The 14,743-nt window shown below is 39.8% G+C and overlaps 1 protein-coding gene across 5 annotated transcripts in view; it reads left to right on the forward strand.

Moving 5' to 3' along the window:
- The window catches only part of LOC309704000 (solute carrier family 24 member 2), a 44,846-nt gene extending 33,828 nt beyond the window's left edge, over positions 1-11,018 (forward strand). For all 5 annotated transcript variants that reach the window (XM_082528948.1, XM_082528947.1, XM_082528949.1 and 2 more), the window contains 6 exons: positions 427-525; positions 3,471-3,553; positions 9,191-9,325; positions 9,416-9,505; positions 9,816-9,982; positions 10,470-11,018. In XM_082528948.1, the coding sequence (XP_082385074.1) occupies positions 427-525; positions 3,471-3,553; positions 9,191-9,325; positions 9,416-9,505; positions 9,816-9,982; positions 10,470-10,719 (824 nt within the window). In that variant the 3' untranslated portion in view covers positions 10,720-11,018. The remainder of the gene's footprint in view (positions 1-426; positions 526-3,470; positions 3,554-9,190; positions 9,326-9,415; positions 9,506-9,815; positions 9,983-10,469) is intronic.
- The last annotated feature ends 3,725 nt before the right edge of the window (positions 11,019-14,743 follow it).

Below are 14,743 nucleotides of genomic sequence, written 5' to 3' on the forward strand. Positions count from 1 at the left end.
GTGACATGCCGTCCCGAACTTTTGTTTGCTTTTAAGTTCCCTGCTAGCCTCTGGCATCTCTTGTGACTTTTTGATCTGAAATGAGAACCGAACAAGACCAGGACTTAATCTGAGCTCCAGAAGGCAGATCTTTTCACAAGAGATTCTCTCTGCTTCGCCTCCGCCAAGGACCAGGACATTGCAGAATCATCAGTATATGATATGCTATGTCATATTGACTATGTGTTCTTGCAACTGCAGTTTTGTGTAAAGCCGCCACCCTGTTTGTTCTGTGCTTTTGAAACGCGACCCATCTGGGGTCGAAGGTGACAACGAAGGAGCGCTGACTGGGACGAGGCCGAAAGGCTTTGTGGATGGTACGGTACGCGGCGCTTTGGTCCGAATTTGACCAGTGTTGTGTTTTCTCTTTTCGTTTCCTCTTTGCAGGTAAATTTCGAGAGAAGGCGTCTATTCTGCACAAGATTGCTAAAAAGAAATGCCAAGTGGAGGATAGTGAAAAGGCCAATGGAGTAGCGAGTCGTTCAGGTAAATAAAACTTTAATATCCTTTAGATCTTATTGCAGTAGTATGAAATCATAGGAAATACCTTTGTTTATTTTCTGGCTCAAAATTGTCCGTACAATAAAAAAATGTCAGTCTTTATGTCGGTCTGATATTTCCCAAAGTGTCTCTTTTCTTTGGAAGACCTTTCCTTTCCAAGGAAGACCTTGGAAGACCATTTCCAAAGGATCCCATGAATCAGGATCTTAACTCAAGCGATGAACTAGTATTGTGTCTACACATAAGACAAAGAAACAATTTTACATTGTCTTTAGATACTTTGTTACTAACAACCTGTCACAAAAACACATGATTTATTCCCTTTTTCTCTAACAGAATCTACTAAAATGCCAAAGATAACACAGTTTTACAGCAATAAAATTGTATTTTTGCACCATCAAGGTGAATTGCAAAGAGCTGTTAGCTTAAACTTGATATATCTGAACATGGTGGAAAGCGTGTCCTTTAAAAGAATTTGCGAAACCTGGGCAGATGGAGGACAAACGAAGTGAAAGGCCTACAAATACCATCAGCCGCAGATCAACAGTATTTGAAAGTTATGTCTTAAAGAAATGGGAAAAATCAGTTGACCTGTCTACTGTTCACTGAAGCCTTATCAGAAATGGCGTAAGTGGAAGGGTGGCTGTCAAAAAGCCATACTTAAGGAAGGGAAATGATGAGAAAAGGCTGAGATAAGCAAAACTACTCAAGAACTGAACTCAACATCTGTGGCAACAGGTCAGGATTTCAAGAGAAAGCTACGACAGGGAGTGTAACGGCTGGCTGTAAAACACGGTGGAGGCTCTGTCATGGTTTGGAGTTCCATTTCAGTCAGTGGTGTTGGGGATCTTGTCAAAATTTATGGAGTTTTGAACAAAAAAGAATATTAATCCACCATGAAATTCCATGTGGAACGATTATTCAGAATGACTTTGATCCCAAACATGCTCTCAGTGCAGTAAAGGCATGCCTTGATGGAAAAACATAGCGATGAATAGGTCTGCACTGTCCACTGATCGCTGATCAGCTTTGGCCTCTCACGACCTTCAAGGAGAAGCGGGTATCGCTAGAATAACCGAGCTCATGTGCGGTAGTTATTAGATTCCCTACTGAAACGATCATCTGTTGTTAAACAAACACGACATGATCAAGAGCAGCCAAATTGATTGCAAGTGTTGTCTTCAAGCAGTATTTAATCAATCACAGTCACTGCCAAAAGTAATTTGTGTTTTTCACTTCAAAGAGCGCTGGACCAAAGAACAAACAGGAGGCCAGAGGAAACACTTTCATGGCCACAATGGAGGCAAAGCAGGAGAATCAAAGCGAGACATAGCTGATGATCAACAAGGCAAAATTATGCTAACCGCACCACATTAACATATTACCCTCTTGATCAAAGTGCTCGACTGGTGGTCACCACAGCTAACTTCACTTTTTAGGTTGTTGCAAAAGAATATTTACTGTGACTCAGTCCAGGTATCACATTTTTAGTTGTAATATTGTCACATCTGAGCGAGCAAGGTAGGGAGGGAGGTCATGTGGTGGACCAAAGTGGTATCGAGGCACATTATCTGTCTGAGAATCTGCTAATTGTATCACAGCCATACTTGGATTAAAGCAATTTCCACAGCAATTATAGTTTAATCATCTGATTACATGGCTTTCGGCTCTTTGTATTTTAATAAGGGTAAGTTAAGTAAGTCGGGCCTCAATTGAAATGGATTTAAAGCAGCCACTAGCATTTGATAAGGTGAGATAGTGTTAGCCTCAGACATGCACATGTATGTTCACACACATGGGGGTGCCTTGATGTACTTTTTGCCATTATTTCTGTTGTTACAACATTTTTTTTTTAATAAATATATGACATTTAGGTCTAACTTTCCAGCAGTTCCATAAATGTGTTTTTCTTCTGACTACAAAACAGAAATCTGAAAGAAGCAAATAAGGGTTGAAACAGATGTTGGTACTGAAATGCTAAGTCGGTTACTTGATTGAAATAAAGGTTAGTTATTTGGCAAAAAGACGACCTGGAATAAAAAGGTGTTATTAAAAGTTCAACAACTTTTTGGGCATAAAAAGCAGAAACGACTGCTGCCCCCTTCATGGACAGCTTCTTGTGCAGCTCTGCACTAGTACATGGAAACTTCCCTGGAGGATGCATTCACACCACTTGCACATGAGCATTTGCAACTTCACTGCTTGCATGAAGAGCAAATATCAACTGTAGTGTTACAGCGTTCTAAATTTCAATATGAGAAACTGTGGCTATGAAGACAGAGTCTGTAGCTAAGACTGAGAGACCCGATAACTCTTCCATTGAAAATGTTGCAATGTTCATGTCAAGTGGTGGCAGATCAGGTCATGAAGTTCAGGTGATACAGAAGCATACGTGCATGTTGGGAATGGTGCTTCTAGAGAGCAATCTAAACAGAGCAGGAACATTAGGTGTGTCTTTGAGGGAGTTTCAGTCAAATCTGGAAAAACAGGTTTTTGTTATTTTTACAGGTGCAGTCGTAGAACATTTTGATCACACCTCATAATTTACTTAACTAAACAACAGTTTTCTGTTTAATCAGGCCTTCTGCTGACATTTTCTGTTGTTCTTTATGCGTTTCATTTATTTTTGTTCTATTTTAACAGGGTTCTCTATGATATTATAAATGTGTTGTAGTTGTTTTACAGCACTTTGTGACTTTTATGTCTAAGAAAAAGGGCTATATAAACAACTTTACTTACTTTATTTACCACAATGTGAGGATTCCCTAATAATTAAAAAAGGAGCTGAATCATTTTACCTGGATAGAATTGCTATGCAGAAATGATTTGTCCACTTTTCTTCAGACCATAAAAACGAACACTTTGTCTTTCAGAGTTGTCAAAAACAAATTCATTATTATTATTATATCAATTCATTATTTTTCCTGCAGATAAGAACCTTCCTAACAGCTCCAGTGTGGAAGTGGAGGTGACCCCACCTATGAATGGAACAGCAGGGCAAGAGGGGGAGACGGTAAGAAATGAAAGGGCACTCACAAATCGCAGTATGTGGAAAATCTATTTATACCAGTTCGTCGCCTGTCCACCTAACTGGGTGAGAAGGCAACGAAACTGTGAGACAAACATCAAAGTAAGAGAGGCATTTATGAATATTTTATGCCTCTCATCTGTGTCTGTGTTCCACCTTGAGTGTGATTGATGCAAAGGTTGCACCAACTATGGCACAGGTCACTACTGCTGATAATTTCCCAGCATGCACTCGGGCGAGTTCCTCCATCTTCAGCCAGACCTGCCAAAGACCCGCCTCCTCCCTCTGAGTTCTGTAATCACACTCCTCACTCACCTGCTGCTCCCCGCCACTGGATGCTCGAAACAAACACACTCGCACACGTACGTCAACACAAACACACACTCGGTCTTTGACGTGTGGCCAGGCTCAGCGAGTCTCATAACGGCACCTGAACCAGAATCGCTGGCATTAACGACGACGGCGGGATGCAGCAACCCGCCAAGCCAGCAGACGGCAACCGGGCAGCCAATCAAAATATGTACACTGAGAGGAGAACAGACAGAGGAGGCGAGGGTGTCGGTCATCCTGCTGGATTTTCAACTTTTAAATTGCTATCAACAAGAGTAATCCCAAAAGCCTGCTAATGTTCCAACTAATGTTCAGCCAGTTTCAGCTGGGTGAACAATAGTGGAGAAAAGGAAAACATAACAGGAACTGTGTGCTAATATATTTAACTCTAAGCTTGATGGAAATCACACAGCTTGTAAGTCTCTTTGGGCAGACGACTTACTACAAGGAGACATTCAACTGATGTTGCTTGTGGTCTTTAATTACTGTAATGTTTCCTCCAACTGGAGGACATGCATTAGCCAAAGTGCTTTGGTTGTAATAATCAGTGGTTTGGCTAATCATTCTTCATAAATATATATGCAATTGGGGGGGGGGGAAAGGGGAAAAAATGGGAACGATTTTGTTGATATTCTCACAAACGTCACATGAACAAATTAGCTCCAGTTATCCTTTATTATCCTTTACAATTAATGCATGATATGGAGAGAGTTTTTATTCTGTTAACAATTATGCAGGCTCAGACTGCTTTCTTTCAGAAGCATTTTTTCTTGCCTCAAGCTTCCAGTCCTTTATCCAGTTTATCTCATATCATAGAGATTTGTAAAAGTCTTTCATATTGAAGAAAATTGCATGTATAAGCATGACGAAATTACAGTTTTACTAACATCGTGCTGTGTGTAAAATTTAAAGACAAGGTAGATAAATATGAAACAAAAAACACTGGCACGTGAAAAGTTTAAAATCTAAGAAGTAACATGTTTTTGTTTTTTTTTCCTTTTTAAATTCTGGACTTACATTATTAAAAATACAACAGAAGTGTTGGTGCATCAGCGGTAGTTTTGTATTTGAGAGAGTGTATAGTTTAATTTAGGTTATTTAGTTATTTAGTATGAAATGTACATAAAGTTCATTATATAAATATATGTATATATCTGATATATTGTATAAAGTGTAATATGTGAAGCAGCTTTGCATACAGTGGTGTCCACAATACTATGAAGTCCTACTTGATTAAAAGCACAAATAATACTGTACAAAGCTAATACTGGAAAATGTAAATAAAACATAACGTAATAATTTACCAATCTCAGAGATCAACATTTTATTCACAATAGGACATAGAAAACATATCAAATGTTTAACACATTTTACAGTTTAATGAAAAATATTATCTCATTTTGAATTTGATGGAGCAAAAAACTGGAAAAGTGAGCGTTACCACAGCGGAAGAAACATTTTTAAATTGATTAGTTTAAATACTAATACTAAATTAAAACAAAACTAATACATGAAACTATTTAGTTTAAATGGCAACGGCTCGGTAGCACGATTGGGTATAAAAAGAGCATCTTACAGAGCATCTCATGGGTTTGGATCCTCAGGAAACACTTCATTAAAAACAGGCATGATTCTGTTATAGAAATCAGTGCATGGTCTCAAGATCCTGACATTTTCCTCTCCTAAACACAGACATCATAACATCATAACCTGATATGATGCTAAAAAAATGATATTCTTGTGATTAATGTTTGGCAGGAAGCAGAACAGCAGGTAGATGGAGTTTAAAAACACCTTTTTTTTCAGGTGATGATTCACAAACTTTGAAAGACCTGGATGCTTATTGGCATTCTTGATTCCTACATGCTGTTATTTTTAGATCCTGCACAGTGCACCTGCCTGTGTCAGCCAGGAAGTAGCTGGAAACAGCTCACACCTTCATATTGCCGCCAGAGGCCCCATCACGCTAATTGTTCAATTTCTCCTGGATGTCTTGGCAACCAAGACTGGGGAATAAGGAGATAGTTAAGGTCAAATTAAAATTTGCAGCAGAGTTTTGCACGACTCACTGTCTAAACCCTTGAGAAGCAAGCCAAGAAAAGTAGTCATGTGCTGTAATTTTTCTCTGAGCAGCAGATTTTTCATTTTAAAATCTGCATCTGGTTCTAATTTTGATGGTGACATTAAAGCTATGTCTCACTCAATTGTCTATCTGCAACAACATGTTCTAGATTTTTCTGCTTTCAGTAGCATACATTTTGAATATTTATAAAGCTCCTGTAATCAATTATTTAAATAACATTCGGGAAAACTAAAGAAAATCATAACCACGGGATCTCATGACTCATCCTACGTCTTCTATCACAACTAAAGCGATGTGAAAAAAAAAAAAACAGTGTTCAGGAGTTCCTGGGTGGAAGTACCATTCAGTTTGAAGATTTGCTTGCTTTTTCTTTTCCTAAATAGGATGAGAATTTTATATCCAGATGGAGCCTGTGTGTGTGCGTGTGGGGGACAAAAAAAATATTCATGCCATTGCAGCTGTTAGGGCATCTATGAAGATGAATGTTTCATGTGAAGAATGAGACACTGCTGTCAGACAGGCAAATAGTGAATGGAAATGTGTGAAGTTTCAAATCACAGTGTGTGTTTGAGGCTTTCTTTGTGAATTACACATAGCATCTTAGTTTTAAACAGATGGCTGCATTTTGTCAATTCCTGGATACTCAAAGTTGAATCAAGAAAATAATGCAACACTCACAATGGAACACTCTGAACCCAAAAACCTAAACCAAAACAACAAATTTAGACGTTTCACCTCAGATCAGCTGATTTCAACATCGACCCACACCCACGGCGAAGCTGATATCCACGTAAACACCCCAATAACCTATATGGCGTGCAGTTTAGGCTGCTTTAGCCTGCCTGCAGTTGCAGTTGCAAGCTGCTTTGCAACCCGTCTTCACCCCAGCTACTCTTTTTTTAATACTGTGTGTGATTTGACAGATGTCGTATCTGTTGGCAACAATCCCTGCTCTGGCTTTCTGTGCATGCACATAAAAAGCCTAGAGAGGTGTGATCCCAGAATTCACTGCTGATGAAAATAACAATAATCTGTCGACTCTGTGGCTGAGATATTATTTTACTTGAAGACCAAATTCCTCTGTGTTTTTTTTCCATTATTGTACTTGCATTATTTATTAACTGGAGATGCCCATGGAGGCGAACCTGTCAGATCAGCAGTGTTTTCCTTCTTCTGGTTAAACTAATGCAAACGCACCATTTGCATTTCCAGCCTTGCTGCAGCTGTTCTGCACTTTTTTGACCATTTCAACTATTGTAGCTTTGTTGCCTCACACCGGGTACCAGAGCAAATGCTTCCCTCCAGGAAGAAAGGAAAAAAAAAAAAGCAAATGTCACGCCTCCCCTCGCAGCTCTGTGGTGTCTGATAAAAGTCAGTGCCTTTAAGCACAGAGTTGGCAGTGTTACCAACTGAGCCACCACAGGGCAGGAAAGGCCCCCAAGGGGCTGGCATTTAGGAACCAAGTTAGACCAGGGAGCACCAGCTCAATGGGGTACTTTAGCATAGAAAGTAACTAAAGCAAATCATAAATAGTCAAATGCTGGATTCATGGTGAGCAGTGTCATCCAGAAACAGTAGTCTGCATGCAGTCAACATGCCCATGAAAGAGCTGCAGAGCAAAACCGTGTGGAGTGGACTGTCAATATTGTGATTGAACATAAGAAGAAGCTTTTGCTGCGTTTTTGGATTCTGCAGTGAGCCAAAATAACAATCTTTGCATCTTTTAAAAGCAGTGGATTTGGTCCAGAATTGATCTTTGCAAAGCTTCGGGTGTTTTTGTTTTGCTTTTTAGAGCTTTTAAAAGACAACAATGCAGCCATCTGGATATGGAGAGGAGGAGAAATCAGAATGCTGAACATAAGTGATGCAAGCCCTTTTGTTTGGCAGCTCTGATTACCAAGGTTACCAGGCAATACTCAACAGCAGTCGCTGTCACAGCAGGATAAGCGCCATATGATTCATGATTCGTGCAGCAACCATCTTTAAAGATTTCTGCTTCACTGTGGCCTTGTTTAGCTGATCTGATTAAATTTGTTAAGGCCTGAAATGATTTCCTTGAGAAAATTACTACCCAGCGTATCACATCTGTTATCAGCATCTGTTTTACTTTGTTTTTCTGCCCAGTGTATCTTCTGCACCCCTTCACTTCATGTTTTTATACCTATTTATTCTCAAAAGGGCAGGGGATGAATTTTAGATCACTCACATGTTCTAGTCTGGCCTGCGTGCATGGACTTGTTCTCTGCAAGTCCCCTTGGCTCCTTATCATCTTCTATAATTAGTTGCTAAGGGACCTTGGGATCTTTCTGAATAGAAAAAGCTTAGTTGTTGTACTATTTAACTATTACCTGGATGTTTAAGTGACAGCCTGTAAGAAGGTAGATAAAATGATGATTTAGTCATCTTTCCTGGAATCTGATTTCATGCGAATCGCAGGGTGCCGTCAACTTTTGTCTCACTTGGCATTCCAGCAGCACGTCCAGTCACACCCTAAGGATCTGCTGATGCAGCCAACATCACCAGTCAGCAGTGATGAGCCCCCGATGACTGCTGACACTCAGCCCTTCAGGTTCAGTGGAGTCTCAGAAATCACAGCCACCTCTCTCTTAAAGTAGACCTGTTATGTGTTTGTTTTTTTAAATTTATGTCATACTCTTGCGATGGCCAAAGTTTCAAATAATGAGGCCAAGTGCCCACTCTTCAGACTGTTTTCTACTTTATATTTTGAATCAAATCTCTGAGTGTTGCTCTGTATCAAACGAAGCCGGTTTATGAGGGGCAGCCAATCAGAAGAAAAAGAAAGTGGGCTTTCCGGGAGATCACACTGCTCGTTTCAGACAGAGGATGATCCGATGTGGTTGCAACATGGTCCAGTATAAGACATATTATTTTCAGCTACGAGTCATGCAAAACTACCCTGGTAAATTCCCAAAATGAAAAGAGAGACATGGAAATGAGCAGAATGGCTCCCCTTTAAAGTCATGGTAGCACACATCCAGTTCCTGCGATTAATCTCTGCTGACTTCTGAATTCCTTCATAACAGCGGTGTTGTCAAACTGATCCCTGCCTCTGTGGGTAGTGAGTATATGAAGCTAAAAGGGACACTTCCAATGTTTTTATTTTTCAGTTATTCCCTCTTGTTCACCTGATATTGTTTTCAAAATGATACATTTTGACCAGTATCTCCTTCCCTTTTTTCTGCTCTCAGGCTGAGGATGAAGAAGAAGAGGACCAGCCTCTGAGCCTGTCCTGGCCTGAATCTTGCCGCAAGCGCTTCACCTACCTCCTGATCATGCCTATTGTCCTTCCCCTGTGGCTAACGCTGCCTGACGTCAGGAAAACGGTATGCGACTAAATTCTCCTGAACAAGAATGCCGTGTGCGTGTGTCTGTGTGTACGTGTGCTGCTCAATCCTTCTTTTTTTATTTTCCAGTCATCAAAGAAGTTCTTCCCCATTACATTCCTGGGTGCCATCTGCTGGATTGCAGGATTCTCCTACCTAATGGTGTGGTGGGCCCATCAGGTACACAAGACTCTGTAAAAAGAACTGATGTTATGTGATCATAACAGCAGCCCAAAAGCCTAATGATATAAGAATAATCCTTACAAAATATATTTTCCTTCATTTCTCGTTCTTGACATTTATAATAACCCTCCATTCCCATCCACTCACGCATAATTACAGCTGTCTTGTTTAAAACAAAGATTGTCAGAGATACTTTTATCACCTCCTTCAGCTTCTAAGCACAAGGAAATTAAAAATAGCCAGAACAAAGATTAGTTTTTATTTACCCTAAAGCTTAGCTTTCTTTTTTTTCTTTTCTTTTTTGCAGGTTGGAGAGACCATTGGGATTACAGAGGAGATTATGGGACTGACTATATTAGCAGCTGGAACCTCTATCCCTGACCTCATCACCAGTGTTATTGTGGCACGCAAGGGGCTGGGTGATATGGCTGTATCCAGCTCTGTAGGCTCCAACATCTTTGACATTACTGTTGGGTATGTTATCCAAGCATGATCTGGGTAGGGATCCGTATGTGATGTTTAGGAGAAGCACAGAGAAAGCAGTACTTTTTGCTCTGACGATGACTCCTCTCAAAGCCTTGAATTACTGTAGCATCATAAGTAAACTATTACTGGCTCTATGGGCCGGAGTAAGATGGCTTTCAGGCTGTAATGACATTTTTGCAGCGCAATTTTGATTTCCAAAGTCTTTACACAAGATTAGGTTCGGTTTCGTGGCTAAACCTGTATCATTTCTTCTAATAGCAACAAGATAGTAAAGCAAATGTACCGCGTTAGATGTGGCGACCACGTGCATATTTGTTAAGCAGCTTTGACGGAAAAAAGACTAAATTATAAACAGGCATATATCATTTAAAGGGTCAGTTTATCCAGGACATAGACGCGTATCTTCATGCTGTTATCGGCTCTCAGCAGCTCACGTGGTCAGCCTGTAACATATCGTGTGCTTGTGTACTTGCAGACTGCCGCTCCCCTGGCTCCTCTGGTCCCTATTCAAAGGCTTGAGACCGGTGCAAGTCAGCTCCAACGGCCTCTTCTGTGCAATCGTGCTCCTCTTCCTCATGCTCCTCTTCGTCATCATCTCCATCGCCGCCTGCAAGTGGCGCATGAGCAAGCTGCTCGGCTTCATCATGTTCATGTTGTACTTCGTCTTCCTGGTGGTCAGTGTCATGCTAGAGAACAAGGTCATTAGCTGCCCGGTGACTATTTAAGGACCTTTCAGGGACCTACATCCCCTCCGTCACCCTCACCACCATAACCATCCTATTTGTCTGCTGTCCGTCTCACCCGACCCTTTGCGATCCTTTACACCGAGAACAAAAGACAAATAAGAAGAACTGTACAAGAGATGAATGAAAACTGTGGGATCTCCCTTTATTTTCAGTGAGCAGGTGGTGGTGGGGAGCGCTTAAACCATTAAGGGACAAGACTACGGCTTGGCTGGTTTAACATAGGCTTAACAAGAGTGGATTTTAAATATGTTGTTATTTTCACTGGCAGGTGAGTAGGGTAGAGGGTTTGGGTGGGTGGGTGGGTTATGGGTTTATGCCAAATATAGAAGTATTATGCATGCCATTAGTTTAACTAGACGAGAAATGAAGGTAGGTTGAGAAGAATGACCTCCTGTGAAGTTCGGGGGGAGAAACAAACAAACATGAGATGCACTGTTTAAAACTCTTAACAACAAATACGGCTGAGCTCAAATTTGTGATCACATTTGAAAGCACATACTGGTTGAACTGACTGAGACGTCGTGAGTGAATCGTGATGTGGACGAACTAATGAATGAGAGAAACGGCGCAGCGTGCGGATGAATGTGTTCTTCGAAACATGTTGTTTAATGGTCGATGGGGACGACTCTCTTTTGAGCTTCGCGCCTGAGCAGCAAGGAGCGCGGCGAAGGACAGATGAACTTCTATTTTCTTATTTCTTTCTTGCAAACTTGTCTGTGCTCAGAGTTGAAGCTTCTCCTCGCCCCCTGTCAGGGTGTCATTTTTCACCACTGAATGAGTCCTTTTTTCTTTTAAATTATTATTTTTTTAATTCATTAGTAGCATTAGATAAACTGTAGCATGACAATCTGCTCCTTTTTTTCTTCACCCATTGAGCAAACATTAGGATTGTAAAGAGATTTCCATTTCACGTGCACCGATGGACAAAGGCAAGAACAAACAAAAGAAAAGCCTAAATGAAAGTTAGCTACATATGCTAGCCTTCAATATCTTGTACTGGTTAAGGGGGCAAAAACAAAAGCATGAATACTTAGGCTCATTAAAGATCCATAAACAAAGTCAATGTCAAGATAATACATTTGAAAAAAACTTTACTGTGTTAAAGCGTCATGATTGATTTAGATTAGTCAGTGTGTAGTGCTTTGTTCACAGTAGAACTGGGCTCAAATCACCGGCTAGTTAAGCTCCTGGGGTAGAAGTTTCAAGGAGTCAACTGCATGTAGGGAAAAAAAGGAAACAAAAAAAAAAAAGCCACCTGGAGGTGAATTATACCAATCAACATTTAAGAAGTTGTATACCGAAATGTATACTTTCCAGACATGCTTCATAACTTCTTAATGCAAACGAGTGCTCAGTCTCTATGTAGAAAATGTCAACATTGTACGGTCGACGATATCTATCAAACTTGTGCAATTTCTTTTCTAATCAAAGGTGCTTTTGTGTGCATGTGTGCAATCTGCATTTAAAGTCACGACACGATGACGATTCATAGAGGTCATACTACCCGTGTTTTGCAACTAACTGCAAAAAAAAATATATATAAATATATACCCCGATCTGTGTTTTATACTGGGAAAATAAATCATAATCACGAACTCTCTTTAAGCATAGAATGTGGAAATCATCGACTCAACAGCAATATAGTGTGTGTCGTGTTGAAAGACACCCCTCCATCATGCGTCAGTGCCCTGCCCTCCCTCGCTGTCCTGTCCAGACATAAAAAACATACAAAAAAAAAAAAAGAAAAAGCCCCACTTCATAAAGTGGGCGACCATTTCTCCTAAAACGAACCCCTTCCTGTTAGAGCTGGCCAGGAACACCTGCTTTACCTCAACACAGCCTCTGTACAGCAGCTTAGTAGGAGTTAACTGTAAAATAGTAGTAAATAGATTCTCTGAATGTGTGCGGGGAAATGCATGCGAGGCGTTCGGGCTGGTTACCCACTGACTGTACAGCGGAGCTTAGAATAGACGTTCACTTTTATGCACCCATTCAGAGACAAACACTAGGAACTCATTGGTTTTACTTTGTAAATAACAAACGTGTTTGATTTTTTTAATAGGTATTTATTTCTTTGCAATAGTGGATGGAAAAAGCTGGCGGCCCTTTATTATCATAATATTACAGAAACAACATAAGAATTCATTTTAAGGCTAAACATCAGATTAAAAATGTGTCTCTTCAGTTCAGAAAACGAGGGCTTTAAATACCACATTGCCTCCTCTGATTAAACAAATGTAGACGTGAGCGATGTTGCCGTTTAAAGTTACAGATGCACAGGGCAAACAAAACTCTAGTGCCTGTCCAGACCGTGCTCACGATAAACCGCTGTGCTTGGCGCGTTCTCACATGTTATATTTCTTTGAGCATTTCTAGCAGCCGCATTCAAACAGTCGGTTTATGGCCTCTGCGATGACTCATGTACTTTCTGAAATTATCCTGCGCACACTCACCATTAAAACCCATTCCTCAGAGCTCCCACGCACTTGGGTTAATGTGATCACACCTCAAGTTTCTTCAACCACCTTTTCTTTAAAAGAATAGTTTGACATTGTGGGAGATTTAGCTTCTTGCGGAGAGTTAGATGAGAAGACGGCCGGAGCAGGTAAAAAAAATTTAAAAATCCAACACTTTGCTAATAAGTGTGATTGCTGAAAGATTTATCTATAGGCCTCACCCATTTGTGTTATTGAAATGTGACTCTATTCTACAAATTCCACTGCGTATTCGAGTGTTTGGACAACCTTGGATAGAGATATCATGTCATCATATCATTTTTTTCTGCTAATTAGGTATCAAAGGTTTGTGGGTGTGAGCAAGTTATCTCAAACTGCTACAACTTTTTGTCTAGCTTGACCTAATTCAGCTCAGGCTGAATAAGAAAAACAGAAGGCAAGACAAGAAAATTACTTCATCCTAATTACTTTTATTGCTTAAGAATAGAAACAGAGTTTAGACTTCTTAAAAAGGTCAAACTAGCCTGAACCATTAAATAAATTCCAGAAAATTCTGTCTTTTTGAAGCTGGAGTGCTTATTGAACCTTCTGAAATTGAAGAAAAATAATAAATTAAAATATCAGTTTGCATATATGAGTTTTAATTTGCATGTTTGTTTTGCTACATCTGGCATAGTTGTGCAATTTGTAAGTTTTTCAGAGGAATAAAATTCACACTGATGATGTAGAAGTCTCAAAAACTCATAAAAGCTCACGTATAAATATGATACACCTGGCATCACAGGGCTGGTTTATAAGCAATTAGCTTCTGCGTTTCAAGAGCTGCAGCAGCTTTCAGCGAATCACGCTGCAGTTTCTCCAAGTGTTTCGTAACATGTTTTCTCATCTGTTTAATCTCCACAAAAATATGTAAAAAAAAAAAGCCTAAAATTAAGGAAACTTAGTTACATGTGGCTGTTTCTTCTTGTCTAACTATAAGCAACAAAGCAAACAAGCAAATTTCCTAAAATGTCTCAACTACCCTCAACGTGTTTACAGGTAATCTGAGTTTGGTCGGTCATGTGGTACATGTGCATACTCTGGTCATTTCATTTGTTCCATTCCTCCAAAGCCCCTCCCATCAAGTCAGCAAATTTCCAAATTTTATGTCTTTTTCTTTTTTGACTGAGAGCATGAATGGGGAGAAGAACAAGAAAAAATAAACCAAAAAAGAAAGAAGAGAAAAAAAACATAGAAGCGACTTAGCACATGAGCTTGGAAGTGATTGTGGTTTACCAGGGTAAGCGACCATGAAAGTTGACCACTAATGAACATTCTTGCACTGTAAATGTTTTATTTTCTTGGTGTTAATGTAAGATTTATTTAAGGTGTACATATATACAGATACAAATTAACCATATAAACTATATGTGTAAAAGAAATGTCTCTTTATGTAAAAACACAAAGTATATAATAAAAACGAATAAAGATGCTTCAAATATGCAATAGTGTGTTTGATGTCTTTTGTTGTTGTTGTAAAAATAATACTCTATTTCTCGCCATTACAT

This window comes from Aulonocara stuartgranti (assembly GCF_965226115.1).
Source record: "Aulonocara stuartgranti genome assembly, chromosome: 3".
Classification (NCBI taxonomy): Eukaryota; Metazoa; Chordata; class Actinopteri; order Cichliformes; family Cichlidae; genus Aulonocara; species Aulonocara stuartgranti.